At 44.5% G+C, this 18,266-nt stretch overlaps 1 protein-coding gene across 1 annotated transcript in view; it reads left to right on the top strand.

Annotated features, from left to right (window-relative positions):
* LOC147666007 (dihydrolipoyl dehydrogenase, mitochondrial) overlaps positions 1-18,266 on the top strand; it is a 193,208-nt gene that overhangs the window by 44,642 nt on the left and 130,300 nt on the right. The window contains exons 3-4 of the mRNA XM_086949329.1: positions 2,769-2,848; positions 4,582-4,650. Coding sequence (XP_086805455.1) covers positions 2,769-2,848; positions 4,582-4,650 — 149 coding nt within the window. The remainder of the gene's footprint in view (positions 1-2,768; positions 2,849-4,581; positions 4,651-18,266) is intronic.

Genomic DNA, 18,266 nt, shown 5'->3' with positions numbered 1-18,266 from the left:
TCGCTCTTCAGGGGTCATTGTAGTTGACACGACCGTCATGTGGTACCAGAGGGGTCAGCGAAGAGGAGACTGATAGGGCCACACAACAACAGTCACAAGGCTTAGTAGATGACTGCAGTGAAAAAGTGCTTTTCTGGAAGTCTGCTATAAAAACGTTTGCTTTCTTCTTGGTACTCTGAAGCTCTTCCCTCCATTGTGACAACCTCAAGGTTGATTGCACAAATGGAGGATCTCTTTTACAGGGGAGTCATTTAGAGATTTGTAGATAAGCAGCATCTACATCAGAGATCTGTGGCTCGGGAGCACAATAAGTAGCTCTCAGAGGTGAAGATCAGTGCAGTGACTCATTCAGAGGATATGGGCTTTTTAAAGATGGCAGCACTGCACATCTCAAGATTCTTAGAGTGGCAGCAAGCCAAACCAGGGGCAGGGACTCCTGATAACATTAAAATACAGTCTCAGCCGACGGCATCTGCCAAACACCTTCTGCCTCCACTCTCAATCTAGCAAAGTCACACGGAGATTGGCCTTGCCCCATCAGTCACAATACAAGTGGGAACAATGGGCAAACCGAGAAATGCCAGGAGGACTACAACAGTAGCTAGTGTGCGCTCACCGAAGTGTGAGATTGCAGGAGCCAGAGTCAGAAATGTGTTATTTGGAGGCAAGATCATCCCAGGAGCTGAGGGGAAAGGGTCCGGATCCAGAGCTGAGACAATTAAGAGCTTCAAGTGCATGTGTTTCTGTGTGCATCAAGTGTGTATCTGCTATTGTGTCCCTCCCTTAAAAAAACAGTATTGATCTATGAAGGTATGCCTGGTGTTAAAACCCACCAAAAGTATATGCCGCGCCCATCATAAGGGATTCACCTCTAGCACAACTACCTCTTCATTGAATAACAGTGATAATGACTTAACAATGGCTGTTCTTTGTACATTTTGGGCATTCTTGAGCATACTGGCAACCCTTACTGATATATTAAGAGCATGACTGGGTCACATTTTAGCCAAGAAAAGTAGCTATCCTGGCCATTATATTTCCCATCCTTGGCACAATGGTGGCCATGGTCATACCTATCAGTATACTACAGGCATCCATGGTGCTATACCACACGAATGCACTATTGTTGCTGCATCACCAGACCAGTATCTTTATTGTTAAAAAGTTATCTTTTCGTTTATGTGAATTTCTAGTTACCAAGATATTCATATGTTGAACATTTTCACCTGCTTAAAATCCCATCAGAAGTGAGAATTAACCGTTTACTTCCTAAACCTACTTTTTACTTCCAACTTGAAGAAATTCTTCAAAACCTTACATGGAGCTCTGGGGCTGGAGACCGCAGTGCACCCTGGGACTCCCAGAGAGGGAAGTTCATCCCTTCGGGTACACATATCCATGCCAACTTCATACATCTCACGTTCAGCAGGTGCGTGAGGTCTTCCAGCTATGAGCGAGCGTAAAGATTTTAACACGTACTTCAACTATGATCACCTACCACCAGCCACAAATTCTGTCTTGATCTAGACAGCGCTCGTTGAAGGGAAGGAATATTTCTGTTCAACCCTCTGCGTGAAGACTTGCCAAACCATTTTGAGCATCTTCGTGATGGACTCGTGACACGAGTGTCAATGAACAGTAAAACCTACCGGCTCTGGCAGGGAATTTGACATCAGGAGCAAAGGTCTCTGAACTTATGATTGTCGTATCATTCGAAGTTGGAGATTATATTTTCAAATAAGTAGTGCAGCACAATGTTTTTAAAAGAATTATCGGAGTTTTTCCCTGTTGGTGGACAAATACAATCGGTGTATGGGTCTGGGGAAGCTACCCATGCAGAAGAACCAGGGTTCTAGTTAAGTAACAGTTTGTGTTGTCCTCTGCTCTTCTGGTAGGCGCTAGAATATATTCACTGCCAATCATAGGGATTACTTTTTTTGCTAGATTCCGTGCCTTCCATAACAAGTTGTCCATCATGCACTCTAGAGCCACATCTGCTTGAAAATAATTAAATCATTCATCATATTTATACTTCTGGCATAGTCAAATCTTTTTTTCACTTTGCTCTCTGCTATCTCTTTCAATCTTGTACTAAGAAACCCAGCATACAGGCACTGCTCCCATCCAACATGGACCTTTACAGGTTTCTGCACATTGCCTTACTAACACGTCTTGCAAATAGAGTGCTGTGGATTCCAGCACAACTCTGAACTTCATGCACTAGCATGCCGTTTCTCTCATTGCAATACACAAGCTTTCTTTCCTAGCTAAAGGGTCCTACCTCCAAGTGTGCTTCAAAAACTTGCAAGGCTACTGAGGTCTCCCCCTCATCATCCTACATTTCACAATGCAAAAATCCACCAGCGGAAGGAAGCAAATCCCATTCTTTAATAATTGTGAATATACTCCTGCGTGAATAAGAACTCTGTTTCAGAAAGCATTCTTTTACAGTGGTGAAAAATGTGGAACAATGACTGGCATTATCTTTGTTTAAGGCTGTTTATTTCCGTAGAAATACAATTGCCTCCCTTTGCTATCCATAGCCTAATGATCTGTGACCACTGTGATCCGTGAACGGTATGGGAAAAAAGGCATATGAATTGAGATACTTGTAATGTGACTGAAATGAAAGTTAGAAACGTACCTTGTAAATAGCTCCAATGCAGTTGTATCAGACTTCTTATCTTGCTCGGTGGGCACTTTTAAGTCTGAGTTAATGTTTAGTTACTTCCAGAATTATTAAACTTCAGTTTGTTCTTTTTTTCAAGTGGATGCTGATGTGACCGTCATTGGATCTGGGCCAGGAGGATATGTCGCTGCCATCAAAGCAGCGCAACTGGGCTTCCAGGTAACGTTTTTGCCATGCTCGTAGTGCACAGTTTCTGGGCTGCTTGTTTCAGAGCAAAGAATGTCACTGCATGGCCGAAGCAAAGCGATGGCAATAACACTGCCATAGAACAGTTGGTTAAAATATTCCCTAGGATGTTTGATGCCCTGTCTTCTGCATAGTGTGCTTCTCTGGTCTGTGGCTGCTCTGTAAAATGTACTGCATGTTTATTGATCTAGTCTACTTGTTTGATTATGATCTGTGTGCAAATTGAACAGCAAGTTATTAGCTTTTCACTTAGTGCTGTCTTCCACTGTCTTTTGAGCCGCCTTAAAGTCCATGTCCTACCATTTCCTCATCCATTGTCATGTATAGTTCCTAATATTTACCTCTGTTATCGGTCTTAATCTTGCCTTGTGTACCTTTCATATTGTTGATGTATTTTTATACATTTTTCTTCATGTGTTACTGTGGGCTGTACATCTGAGTTTCGTCTGACAGTATATAGGGTTTAAATATTAGGCATTCTCTGTAGAAGTGGCTTACAGAAATGCAGACAGGAAATATCCAAGATCTCACGTTGGATTTCTGTCTCTTTGCAGGGTTTACACTGAATTGGTTTCTGATCTGGGCCTTTGAGATAGCAGAACACTTCTTTTTACACCAAGTCATTTCTGATTGGACTTGTCTGACATATCAACTGATTATTCCACTGTACTCCACCAAACCAGATCATTAAGAACCATGAGTTCATATTCCTCGCTCTGGTCCAAACAGAGTGCCTCCACCCAATATGGGAATGTTCTGCCACTGAGCAGAGAGAATATCTTAGTGAAGTTGCATGCAGTACTCCCAACCAGAGATATTTATACAGATCACTAATCCTTCAACCACTGGTCCTTACTGGCCAACTCCTCCCCACAATGTAAGATGAGAAGTAGCAGGCAGCCCAAGGGTTAGTCCTGTCTCTTCCATCTAGTCAGTTCCACTACAAGTAAGCCACTGTTTTCTTCTTCAAAATGTTTGATCTACCCACATGGGAACTGTAAACCTTGAATGGCCTTCTCATTCGAAATTGTGTGATCCATCCTTTATCCACTGATGTCTCTGGATGGTAGGTGTCTGTAAGGTTTTTCCCACTCTGGAGCCACTTTTGCAATCTCCATTGCAAGACTTCTTATGGCTCCTATACAGCAGGTGATTTATGTACACCAGGGGATTACTCCCAAGAGAGCTAGCTACCTTCTCCTTTGTTGCCTCCTGTACTCCTTGTAGCCATCACTTGAGCCATTCTGTAGTCATGACCCACCATCCAAGTTGATCTTTTTTTACCTCTGGGCCACCACTGCATCTTCTGTATTTGTTTCCCGTGCCTTGGACCCTTTGCTCATGCAATCATGAAATGCAGCTCACAGATTGGAAACCTCAGTGTGTTCCCGGAGCAGATTCTTACCTGCTTGCATTACAGATCTCCGAATCTGAGCAACCAGTTGATTCCCCTTTTATCACTATTAGTTTCCAATTTTGAGGAATAGTACCTACTTTGGGGATCTCTGGAAAATCCTTGGAAATTTAGCCCATGTTGAAGCCCTGAATGGAGACGTTCTTCGGTGAACCTAGTTGTCCCTGCCCCAAGAAAATGTGTTTCCTTCCTACTGTCGGCCCCTTTAAATAGTAAGATAGTAAGAGCTTGCTTACAATATGTCTGAATTGATTTGCATGTAATGTATCTTTATTATTTTTTACATTTATAGACTGTCTGTGTAGAAAAAAATGAAACACTGGGTGGAACGTGCCTTAACGTTGGTTGTATTCCCTCCAAGGTGAGCAGACTGACACGTTTTACTCACTTTTTATGTAAAATGAGATCTCCTAGACTTTAATGTGTTTTTAAAGTAGAGCAAAATGTGATTTTGTGTAAAACCCTTCAATTATACAGGCAGTCCACAAATGTGACAAATAGGATTTGAGTTTGGTTCCATACACCAGTTTGTTCCCTACTAGCCACAGCCACTCCACCTGCCCCCCTTTTGGTTCCTTGTCCAGACACAACAAAGTTATTTACTATTTAATTTTATTTGCTGCTTTTTGTTTTGGAAATAATAGCACAGATGCACCATAGATATTTAACGTAAAGCAAGTTGAAATTTTGGTCTATCTTTAGAAATGATTCAGAAGAAGATCAGAATTCTTCGATTTGATTTCTTTTATTTCATAGTGGAACATTGAGACACCATACAGCCGACGCGTTTCGTCCCTAAGAGGGACTTCTTCAGGGCTTATCACAAATCAAGAACGTCTTCAGAGGAGCAGCGTGATAAAATAAGCAATCTGAAGAGATTGTGTAGTTCTTGATGAGCGGGATCGTCTTGTCGGGTTAGGAACAGGAGATCCAATTGTAACGTTTAAAGGATGTCTGTGAATACTGAAATTGTTCCCAATATATGAATATATAGTCCGATAGGTCTATGCAGAGAGGCATGTCTAAATAGTATCCATATTGCAAGTATGGTCCCACCGCATGAGGACACAATTGTCAGATGGTGGGAAGTATGGATTAGACCCAGTTCGTGGTCTAATATGCCAGATCCAAGATTAAAGAGATGTCCGTCCTGCATCATCCTCGATGAGTCCAAGCGCAAGGACTCATCGAGGTTGCGGTCGATATATTCATATATTGGGAACAATTTCAGTATTCACAGACATCCTTTCAACGTTATAATTGGATCTCCTGTTCCTAACACGTTAAATATCTGGGGTGCATCTGTGCTATTCTTAACTTGTTGTGATCCTCTGGGGATCAAGTACTGTTACAGTGGGTGCTATTCAGTATGCATACAAACCCCTGTGAAATTTGTGGGGCATTAATCACTGTTTAGAGTTATTTGATGTTAGGTGCTATACCTAAGAAGTGTCCACTTTAAAAAAATATCCTTGTATCTCTGCCAGCAACCAGTCTGTATCCTTAGAGGGCTTTGTTAGGAAATACACTGTCAGCCGGAGAGTAATGAACTACTACTTGGAGTTGGACCATACAGAAAGTACATGTCAAGAATAGAAACTGAAAGTGAGTTAGCAAAAATAATGGAGTGAACGGGAAAGTGGGGAATACTTGAGCTTGCCTCAAAAAAAGATTCAAAACAAACTTGCAGAATGAAAGGGTTGATAAGTAGGAGGTTAAGGTTGAGCTGCACCACAAGCCTGCAGCACAGTAGTTGGTGACTTAAGAGTAGAATCCGTTTGGCACCTAGTAACTCAAGAATTGGGAGCACTGTTGAGTAATTGACTGTGTTATTTGTTTTCAAGAGGTCAAGAAGAAGCAGTTTGGAGAAGAGCTAATTGTGGTGGGGGAATATGGCGATAGTTGGAGACATTAGCAACAGCTGTTGCAGGAGAGTCAAATTTATGAAAGCTAGATTGCTGTAGGTTTAGTAAGTTAAAAGTTGATAGATATTGTTAGTTGGCTGAAAACTGGCAACAGTTTTTTGGGGGGAGAAAAAGCAGTAGTACTAATATTGCAGATATGTTGCACGCTGGGTGAACCAGAGGAGTGAATGCATGAAAAGAGACACATGGCCATGCGTTAAACATAGCTATAATTGTTTACTATTGTTTAAGTGCCGCCTAGCGCAGAGGCAGTGAGTAACTGTAGAAAATATCATTAGAAAAAAATACAAGTTTAAAAAATAAAAATAAGCGACAAGTGAAAGTAGAGCAGGGCTGCTGGGAAACTGAAAGATAAAGTACTCTGTCAAATAATTTTAAAATGTGCTGAAGATCTGAAAGATTCCTTACCTTAGAATATCCCCAGGTGTCAGACTGGATCCCGAAAGTTTGTCGTCAGCAGTAACCCTGCGCGTCGGAAGGTGGCATCGTGCGGCTCCGAGATGAAGTCACGGAGACTACTTAGGTGCCACCCATGTGCGCTGACGTCAGTTCTTTCTTTTTCTGTGCCAGCAAGCACAGATCCGGTTAGAGCACGTATCTTAGTCACTTTTTGACGAACTTTTTGAGACTTTTGTCTCTACTTCTTTTGAGTCTTGACTCCTGGTGCCACGTAGGGATGCCTTGGTTTAAACCCTGCGGGGCCTGTCGCCGTACGATGTCGGTGGCCGACCCCCATGGCATATGCTTCTACTGTCTGGAGAGTGACCATGACTCCCGGTCATGTTCCGACTGTCTGGCCATGGCTCCGAAGGCTTTGCGGGACCGGTCCCGAAAGCTCCTGGAGGCCAGGCAGTCATCTCCGCGCTGTTCGAGGTCCAGGGGTCGCTCGAGGGACTGACCGTGGAGCCATCATCATCGCTCCTTGGGGTCAAAGTCTTCACCCTCTGAATCTGGTAAGCGACTACACAAGAAAAAGTTGAAGAAGCGTGTTCGCTCTCTGACGTCCCCCGGTCGGTCTCCGGACGCAGACGAGGGGGGCAGGGATCCTTCCCCTATGGCTCCGTTGGAGCCTGGGAGTCCTGCGGCCTACCCGCTCTATCCTTCGGGCCCCGTGGTCCCTATTGAGGGCCCTTGCTTGCCACGGGCTCCTCTGCTGGCGGCTCCAGCCCCGCAAGGTCTTTCTGCGGCTCCGGCGCTGCCATGGGCTCCTTCCCAGCGCCGCCATGGGCTCCGTTCGTCCCACCTCTGCCCTTGCCCGAATTTCTGGGCAATTTTGCTCCGGCATGGGACCCTAATTGGAATGTGGAGCATTTGTTTTCCGCTGTGCCTCCCCCACCGCTGCCACCTGTGCCACGAGTTGTGGAGGAGGGGGGTGATTGGGAGGGGTCGGAGGGCCCTCTCGCACGGCAGTGCAAGTCTGAACATGAGTGGGCGGAGGACGCAGATGTCCTTGACCTCTCCTCCGAACATGGATTTATGTCTCCTCTTGCTGTCATGGAGGAAGGCGCCACATATACTGTGGTGCTCTGTAGAGCAGCTGAGGCCCTTGACCTTGATCTGCCTAATGTCACTCACAAGATCAATCTCCTTACTGAGGTTCTTCAGCCGGTGGCAAGTTCTATGGAACCTCTGTTCCCGTTTAATGAGGCCTTGTCGGATGTTTTGATGGACACCTGGTCTCGGCCAGCCACGGGGGTTCCTGTGGCTAAGAATGGGGCCGGGCTTCATCGCCCGGCACCGGGTGACCCAGCCTTTCTGACAAATCATCCGACTCTGGAGAGCCTGTTCATTCAGTTCTCACTTCCCAAAGTGCGCTCCCTACCTCCCCGCCGGATAAGGAATCGAAAAAGCTCGAGCAGTTTGGCAAGAAGTCATTTTCCTCTGCCAGCTTTGGGCTGCGGTCAGTCAAAACTGCGTGCCTCTTGGGCCTCTACTTTCACGCTGTGCGGGACACAGTGGAGCAGACACTGCCCCAGTGCCAGGAAGAGGTTCGGGCTATACTTTCCCAAGCTGTTGCGGAGGGGAAGGATGCCACGAAGTTCGCCATTCGGTGTGGGCTGGACACCGTGGATTCGTTAAGGAGAGCGATCTCCACTACTGTGCCCTGTGTCGCCATGCCTGGCTCCGGTCCACTGGGTTTTCGAGGGACGTCCAGAGTTCCCTTATGGACATGCCTTTTGAGGGTACTAGCCTGTTTGGCGATAAGGCAGACAGTGCGCTGGAGCATTTCAAGGACTCTCCGGCTACGGCCAAGTTCTTGGGTCTCTCCACCTTACGCCCGGCCACGTCTACCTTTCATGGCCACAGAAGGGGCACCCCTGCCAGCTCCTTCAGTTAGAAGCCTGCGCATAACCGAACTCAGCGGGACCGTGGAGGCCGCCATGGCGGCACTGGGGGCCCTGGGGGCCAGCGTGCACCCCACGCCAGTGGGTGGCAGGATTCGGAATCACCTCCTCCACTGGCGTTCAGTCACTTCCGACAGGTGGGTGCTACAAATCGTCCGGAGGGGTTACTCCCTCCCTTTCGAGTCTACCCCCCCCCTAGCCATGCCACCACAGTTCCACCACATGTCGGGGATCACTTCACGCTTCTGCAAAAGGAAGTCATGGCCCTCTTGGCCAAGGGGGCCATCGAGCGCGTCCCTGATCCAGAAGTAGGACCTGGTTGTTATTCCCACTACTTTCTGGTCCCCAAGAAGGACAAAGGGGGCTTGCACCCATCTTGGACCTCGGGAACGTCAATCGCTTCCTCCGGAAGGAGAATTTCAAAATGTTGACTCTGGCTCAGGTCTTGGCTGCCCTCGACCCTGGAGACTGGATGGTAGCATTGGACTTGCAGGACGCATATTTTCACATTGCCGTCCTGCCGGCCCACCGGCGTTACCTGCGGTTCACGGTAGGTCAGGAGCATTTTCAGTTTGCCGTGCTCCCCTTCGGCCTTACCAGTGCCCCTCGGGTGTTCACGAAAGGGGTGGTGGTGGTCGCTGGTCATCTGCGCAGGTCAGGGGTGTCAGTCATCCCCTACCTCGATGACTGGTTGTTGAAGGCGGGCTCACCCCAGGCAGTTGTCACCCACCTTCAGACTACGGCCGACCTCCTGCATTTGCTGGGGTTCTCCAACATGCCGAAGTTGCACCTGAGTCCCTCTCAGAACCTACAAACCCTGGCTTGTCCCTACCTTCCAACAAGAAATCTCCGATCTCTAACAGCAGCAAATTTTGCTATTCCTAGATTTAAACTCCAAAAAACGGGAGGGCGTTCTTTTGCTGTGAGAGGGCCCACTCTATGGAACTCACTTCCCCCTCAGATCCGGAAAGAAGAGAGCTATACGAAATTCCGGAAATATGTAAAAACCTGGCTGTTCCAGAAACAACTGCAGTAATACTACAATTTGGCAACTTTCCTTCTATCTAATCAAATGACTCAGGCGCCGGGAAACCCTTTTTGGGTAGCTGTAGCGCCATACAAATTTAAAAAATAAATAAATAAATCTCAGAAGCTCCCCTTCATCGGAGCGGTTCTGAATTTGACGCAGTTTTGGGTTTATCCTCCAGAGCAGCGAGTATGGGATATTCAGGCTATGATTCCGATCTTTCAGCCTCTATCCCGGGTTTTAATCAGGATGACCCTCAGGCTCCTGGGCCTGATGGCCTCCTGCATCCTGCTAGTGCAACATGCCAGGTGGCATATGCGGGCCCTGCAGTGGGACCTAAAGTTCCTGTGGGCACAGCATCAGGGCAACCTGTCCAATCATGTCCAGATCTCGGATGGCACTGCACGACAATTGCAGTGGTGGCTCACGAATCGCGATTGGGTCAATGACAGATCCCTCTCCCTTCCCCAACCGGAGCGCACAGTGGTGACTGATGCTTCCCTCCTGGGATGGGGCGGCCACTTGGGAGAGGAGGAGATCAGAGGCCTCTGGTCTCCGGCGGAGTCCCGGCTCCATATCAACCTTTTGGAGCTTCGGGCGATCCGACTTGCACTGAAGTCATTCCTTCCCTCTGTCTGGGGAAGTGTTGTGCAGGTGTTCACGGACAACACCACCGCCATGTGGTATTGCAACAAACAGGGCGGGGTGGGGTCGTGGACTCTGTCAGGAGCTCTGCGCCTCTGGACATGCCTGGAACATCAAGGCATTACCTTGGTGGTTCCACACCTGGCAGGTTCTCTAAACGCCAGGGCGGACGAACTCAGCCGCCGGTGCTTGATGGATCACGAATGGCGTCTGAACTCTGACGTGGCGCAAGGTCTCTTTCTGCAGTGGGGAGAGCCTGAGTTGGATCTATTCGCCACCGAAGAGAACGAGCAATGTCATCAGTTCTGCGTGCTGGAATTTCCAACAGGCAAGCGTACCTGGGAGCCACAATAGACACTTGCAAGGCTCTAGCATACCCCAACCCTGTTGGAATACGCAACATACAAACTCTAATATCACAATTTCAGCCCCAACACTCATTACCAGCTCAAGTGTTCATGAAACTCATCGGAATGATGGCATATTGCATTCTAATCGTTCCTTACGCATTACTCCACATACGGCCCCTACAGGAATGCTTAGCACGTCAGTGGAACCAGGCTCAAGGTCAGTTAACCGATCTGGTGTTGGTGGACGGCTGCACTCACCGCTCTTTGCAGTGGTTTAATTTACAAAATCTTTCCAAAGGGCGGCCAATCATCGATCCGGTTCCACAGATCGTGCTCACAGCAGACGCATCCCTCAACAGTTGGGGAGGTAATCTTCAAAAACCTACCATTCAACAACAACGACTCCACATAAACCATCTGGAACTGCTAGCAATTTTTCTAGCACTGAAAGCTTTTCAGATACATCCAGAAGGCAAAGCTGTCCTAGTTTGTACAGACAACATGACAGTGATGTGCTACATACAAAAACAGGGAGAGACACACTCTATACAGCTCACAACTAGCTCAAAGCGTATGGAGATGGGCCATATCTCAAAAATGATATCTTCTAGCAGAACATCGCCCAGGAGTAAACAATTAAATTGCAGATCTGCTCAGTCGTCAAAGACCACAGATCCACGAATGGGAACTACACCCTCAAGTTCTTCTCCCATTTTTCCAAGTGTGGGGCTACCTAGACATAGATCTGTTTGCCACACACCTCAACGCAAAATGGCCAAACTTCGCATCCAGGTATCCACATCCATTGCCCAAAGGCAATGTGCTATGGATCAATTGGTCAGGGATATTTGCTTACGCTTTTCCACCTCTCCGGCTAATTCCATTACTGGTTCGGAAGCTCAAACAACGTTCCCTCGCAATGCTCCTAGTTGCTCCCACATGGTCTCGACAACCATGGTTCACAACACTGTTGGAACGATCAGTAGTTCCTCATCAAAAACTACGCCTCTCCCCCAAGCTTCTCACTCAGAACCATGGAGAGATGAGGCATCCAGATCCCACTCAACTCGATCTTGCAATCTGGTTCCTGAAATCATAGAGTTTGGCTACATTAATCTCCCACCAGACTGCAAGAATGTCATTAAAGAGGCTAGACGCCCTACCACAAGAGCATGCTACGCAGCAAAATGGAAACTATTTGTAATTTATTGTAATAACGAAATCAGTCCACTTAATGCTTCAATTCAAAACATCATTTGCTATCTGTTACACCTACAACAAGCTAACTTAGCATAAATATCAATAAGACTGCATCTTGTTGCATTAGCAACTTACCTACAAAACAGACAACACTTGTCCTTGTTTTGTGTACCTGCTATCAATGCCTTAATCCTAGACTTCCACCTTCTCTCGTGTGGAATCTTAATATAGTCCTTACAAGACTCATGGGCCCGCCATTTGAGCCTTTGCACAAATGCCAACTACAGTTTTTAACTTGGAAGGTAGCCTTCCTTATAGCCATCACATCTCCATCAACTGTGGTTTTTGCAATTTTCACCCCGAGTGGGCTGGGTATGCTCAGGCGTGAGTCCCAGGCTCTCTCCATTACTAGAGTCAAGCTATCCAGGCTGAAGAAGGCTGATAGCCAGAAACCGGTCCTTGGATGCTTGATTCCGGTCTAGGAAAGACATGGCTTGGTAGTTCGGGCTGGACTGTTCCCATGAGGCACAGGGTCAAGGCTGATTTGCATATAGCCATTGTCTGACCTAGGGTGGTGTGGAGTGCAAAAAAACGATGGAGTTAGGCCCAGATCTTTGTACTGGGGTGAATGTAAGACATTGTTCTACATTCTGTCCATCAACTGTGGTTTTTGCACTAACCATACAAGAACCATTTTACAAATTCACCATATTAAAGTGGTTCTTGGGACTAACACAAAATTCCTACCCAAAGTAATTTCTGCATTTCATCTCAACCAGTCTGTTGAATTACCTGTGTTTTTTCCTCAACCAGGCTCAGTAGCAGAACGTACTCTTCACACATTAGATGTGAAAAAAGTGCTACTTTATCACATTGAAAGAACCAAATCTTTTAGGAAAACTAAACAACTATTTGTTGCTTTTTCCCCACCACATAAAGGCAATCCCATTTCAAAAGCAGGTATTGCACGATGGATAGTTAAGTGCATCCAATTGTGCTACCTTAAAGCTAAATGCACCTTAACAATTCCCCCTAGAGCGCGCTCTACATGCAAACTAGGGGCTTCCATGACATTCTTAGGGAAAATACCCTTAGTTGACATCTGCAAGACTACAACATGGTCTACACCATACACATTCACAAAGCACTATTGTGTAGATGTGTTTGCAAAACAACAAGCTAGTGTGGGCCAGCCAGTTTTAAGAACACTATTTCAAACCACTGCAACAGATACAGGTTAGCCACCGCTTGGAAGATAACTGCTGTATAGACTATGCTAACGCATATGATCTACAGCTCATATGCCTCAAACGGAAAATGCTACTTACCCAGTATGCATCTGTTCTTGGCATATAAATCTGTAGATTCATATGCACCCACCCGCCTCCCCGGGTACCTCCTATATGTTGCAGTAATATCTTACTTAGATACATTTTACATGGACATCTCTTTACTACTCTTCCTAACTCCATCATCACCCTTTATGGCAACACAGTCTAAGGATAGAGTCGATGCCCATGCGCACTATCACCAAAAGGAGGAGTCACCTACCTCGTGACTACAAAGACTTCTTCAAAGAAAAACAAAGTGCAAACATCCGGGCCCAACACCAGATGGCGATCTATGCTAACGCATATGAATCTACAGCTGTATAAGCCAAGAACAGATGACTACCGGGTAAATAGCATTTTCCTTTCTATTCTTTATAATAATCACTGTTGTCACTTGTGATTGAGACATTACATTTCATGTCTTCCTCCCTTTGGAGATGGTAAAGTTGTTCACTTAATCACATCTTTTAATCTGCATGAATACATCATCACTACTATTAGATTGTTATCTTGGTCCTTGATGAGCCTACTATATCCATAAAATAGCAGACCATTTATTCATTAGCAACAAGTTTGTCCCTCCAGATCAGGGGAGTCCAACCCTTGGTATAATAAGAGCTACCGGTGTTCAAAGAAAATCATTGTGAGCTACCATTATTATTAGCGCTGTAACAGTGATCACATCAGACAAGATTACATTATTGGATACCCTGTGCATGCCATAGCTTCAATGCCACTGGTATGAAAGTAAGAAAATGAATAAATCTCACCGCATTATTCAACAATAAAAAATCAGCTAAAAATATATATATTGAAAATTCAACCATTTTCTTCAAACCTCTGCAAAAACACAGTTCTTGCTTAAATATACCTATTCAGACAGTTAAGGTGTTCAGTTTTCATAGGCTGGGGTGCACACAGAAGAGCTACTTGCCAATAGCTGGAGAACTACTGTTTGGAGAAACCTGCTCCAGGTATACCCGCAATCTGTCCTATTTACAACCTGGGTCATTTATGTTGCGTTTAAATTAATTCTAAAACCTACTTTACACCTTAATAAGTCACATACAAAAGGTTCGGAAAGTTGCATCTAAGTTATGCATCTGTTTGAACCTTGCCATTCTGAATGCAAATTTAATTCACATCACAATTTCATGCACTTAATATAAAAAAATCTTTCTTTTAAGCAAACAACCTTTGTGATAGACCATGACAGATGGAAATGATGAAAGCATTTGAATTTAATTTGATGTCTTTTTTTGACTGAAGCAAAACATTTTGCATGTATAAAAAAATTAGGAAACATTCCTTTGGCATTTTTCAGGGAATTGGGACCTGCAAAATAGAAGTCTATCAAAGTTGCTGTTTAAACATATTTATCTCATAAATACCCAATTGTTTCATGGTAGGAAATGTCAAGGAAAACAAATCTGCATTGCCACGAATTCATGCAAATGAATGAAGCAAGGAATTGCAAAAGTGATAAATTATGTAGTTGTCAGGTAGTACAAAATATTTCTTTAACAAAACTCAGTTGCATCAGCCCTGTAAAGCAGTCATGTCAGTGTGTTACTTTACCCAAGCTGTAATGTATTCGTATGGGAGCAACATGATTTTTTACTTTAGTATTAGGATCTGCACATTCAGTCCCCGAGGTTTACCCTTTTGATGAATTAAAAAATATGGTTTTGGTGCAAACTATTAAAATATTTTCAATATTTTCACATGCGCAAGCATGAGTACACCCACTCATATCAAAACACTCCTTTTTACATCCTCAAATAGTGTACCCTCCATATCAATTCTGGCCTTTGCCTGCCTCTCTGTTCTGTTAAGGCGGTCACAATTATCAAAGGGTTGTTGTGCACGTTCAACATGAGGTAGTAGTGTGGCTGCTTAGTAAAATATTGCATCTGCTTAGATGTGGCATATAAATATTCACACAGGCTCTTGTAATAGCCAGCCGTTCACAAAAATATTTGTATGCGCTCTGTGTCCAACTATCTCCGCCCTTTCGACAAAAGTGTCTCTAGTAGAAACCTTCTAGCTGAAGAAAACCTCTGTTATCAGGAAACACCTTATGTCCCCTGGCAGCATAAGAAATCATGTGCTTTTACAGTTTCTGTGGTATGGTGTTTTTAGTAGTGCTGGTATACATTTATGTACTGCATCAGTGCTGTACCTTATTGACCTGTAAGGGTATCAAATTCATTTTTCAATACACAAAAACTGTCAATGTGCTTTTGAGGAGCCTGCATGAAACCACAATATATATGTGGCTGATCTCAACATTATTCCTAATTCAGACTCTAGTGCTTCAGGAAAATCTGTCTGCCTGCACCTTATGTGCTCTGATTAGTCTTTTCTTCTCTCTGTCCTGTGTATATAGGATCTCTAACCCTATTCTAGGTTGGGACTCAAACTCTACCTTAGGCGGTGGACTCTAACCCTCTGTCTCCTCTGAAGTCAGTTTAAACCAGAAAACCAAGAACATTGATAGCCGAAGCCTGTTCCCCTTTATGCACCACTGACCCAGTCTTGGTGTCTTACCTGATTCCACAATGACTGAGTGACTGTGAGGCAATTCACCTCTGTGTGTCTGAAAAGAGCTGATGAGATCACATGTCTCGGGTCTTCCAGGGAATTCCGTGGTCTGAGTCTGCCTGGAACGAAGTCCAATCTGGCATGCGCATCCAAGACTTCGGGAGCTCCTTGGACCCTCCACCCCAGTGTCTCTGTCCGTTGGAACTCAGTCTAATCCGAGTCACACACACCATTTGTTAAAGATCATTTTTCTGCAAAGGAAAGGGCAGTCCATACACAGTCATGGTGATCTAAAGAAGCAAACGTTAATTTGTTCTCAGCCTCCGGGGCGGAAACATACAGAGTGAATTCTGCAAAATGTTTCAACTTGCCTGAGGTGTGCCGCGTCTTGTATACCTTCGAGTACTCATTGGTTTACATTGAAAAAGCTAACTCATTCAACTACGTACAGCTGACACGTGTATGCTTCAAGCTAAATGATGCCTGTAAGCAAAGTGAATTTACAGTGAAAGCATTTGGGGGGCCTGTGAGATCATCTCTTATCTCTGCTTTAAGACCTTTTCGATGCCCAGTTACATATTGGCAAAAGTTAGTTAAAAACACTTGCCACCTTTATCAAACCTAAAAACATTACTTTCGCACCAGAATGTCTTGGGAGGACATTCCTTGCAAACTAGTTCTTCTTAGTTCACTCGTTGGTTCAAGGTCTCAGATGGTACATAACCGAGATAAGACCGCTCTGCACCTGTATTTTATTTTCAATAAACAAGGAATGAAAGGTTCATGTTTACAGCAAAATAACCTCTCCACAGAAACATGAACTTGTTGCAAGAATCATTCTAGAAGCACAGTACACTTATGGAGTTTCTATTGTTATATGTTTGAAGAATGGTTCAGCTCTTTATATATCTTGTTTCTGGCGTTGACGGACTGTAAAATTAATCAACTTCAATCTGGGGTTGCTGGCTATAGTTAGCACAAGTACACAAAGCCCGCCAAAGAGTTTTCACTCAGGCTTCCTTGAAGGGCGTTCTATATTCTAGTAACATGTATCGCCCATCTCCACTGTCTAGGGGGATTTCCATGGTGGCTTAGGCAGCGGGTGTCTATGGGAATTCTGTCCATATTTCTCGCTCCAAAGATGTCCGCACGAAGCAGCCAGACATAATCGAAACCACATTAAACCAGACTTTAAAGCACTCCTTTACCCCCTTTACCAGGCTCAATGGCTCCTCATTGGATCACCTAACTAGCATTCCAGAGGATGAAACATGGAGGAAGAACACTAGGTTTACAAAGATCTAGTCTCTGGAATATCCTCAGCACATATTTGAGATCCAAGCCCGACTTTGTGTAATTCAGGAAACTTGTTGAAAACGCACTGCTCACATTTGCCTATTACTGAAGTAAGTACAGAACATTGGTCACAATCGAATCTCAGACCCAGATAGCCATCCGTCTGGATGCTAACTCCCAGTCATAATGTTCTCTCCTCCACACGTCTCTCAAACACCTTGAAATAACCAAAAGGATACATGTAGCACTTTATAAAACGTACCCATAAATATTAAATAGCTGTTCTTTCTTCGAAGTATCGTTAATTTGGAGAATAGTGACACTGAATAGAAATAGGAAAATGGTTTAACGTGCTAAACAGTAACAAGTTATTTTTGAAACAAGCTTATTGCTTATGTGGATTGTGAGCCAACCCTCAGTTGCCCTATCTAATCCTCGTATTTTACACTAAAATCCGAATTGCCTCCAGGAACTTCCAAACTAAAAGAATGGATGAATACTTTTTTCTATGGTGTTTTAAGATGGGGTATCCAACTTCTAAGTGCACCCACATTTTGGCCATAGGCTGGCAAAGAGATGTTAAATGAATTACCTACTATCATATCTTGTTAATCAAGTGGGAAAGCCAGGATTAGAATTCATGTCTCGTCATTCCAAAATCAGCCAATAAGACCCCAGATAACATCTACTCTCTGGAATATGAAACAGATTGTGTTAAAATAAAATGCTTGCAATGTACCTTTTACTCTCAGAATGGCAGGAACAAAGAGGCAAATAGATTAAATAGCAAGTGTCCAATCAGCTTTCCAAATCCACTATTAAAAATTGCCAGTTTACCATAATTATGCTAATTTGGCTGTCTTGCAAAAAATATCTCAACTGAACAATTGGCACCACCAACCACCTCATCACTTTATGTAATCACTGATAAATATATGTGTTAAAATAGTTAAATGATCACAGTGATACTGATTACTGCTGTGATCTACTGATCACTAACCTGAGTCCTGACGAGGCCTACTCAACCATTCTCAATTCACCGGAAGTGTAAGGGTACCTTTACATTTGGTATTAGTGACTGCACTTACAAGTGCGGTTGGAGAGGCTGCATCCAAACAAGTGGGTGCTAACATCATTGTAATCTTTTGGTCAATGAAAGCCAGCCCTGGGGTACACTGTTTAATAATGTTTCCTTTTTTCGTGTTATATAAATACCCCATACATATATATATACACAATGCTAGTGTTTTGGGATTGCACACTGTTGCTTTGTGTGGAGGTAAAACTGAAGTTTGAGTAGCTTGTCTCCCGGGA

The sequence above is a fragment of the Lissotriton vulgaris genome, unplaced genomic scaffold (genome assembly GCF_964263255.1).
Source record: "Lissotriton vulgaris unplaced genomic scaffold, aLisVul1.2 SCAFFOLD_1018, whole genome shotgun sequence".
NCBI lineage: Eukaryota > Metazoa > Chordata > Amphibia > Caudata > Salamandridae > Lissotriton > Lissotriton vulgaris.
This window is presented reverse-complemented; position numbering and strand designations above follow the sequence as displayed.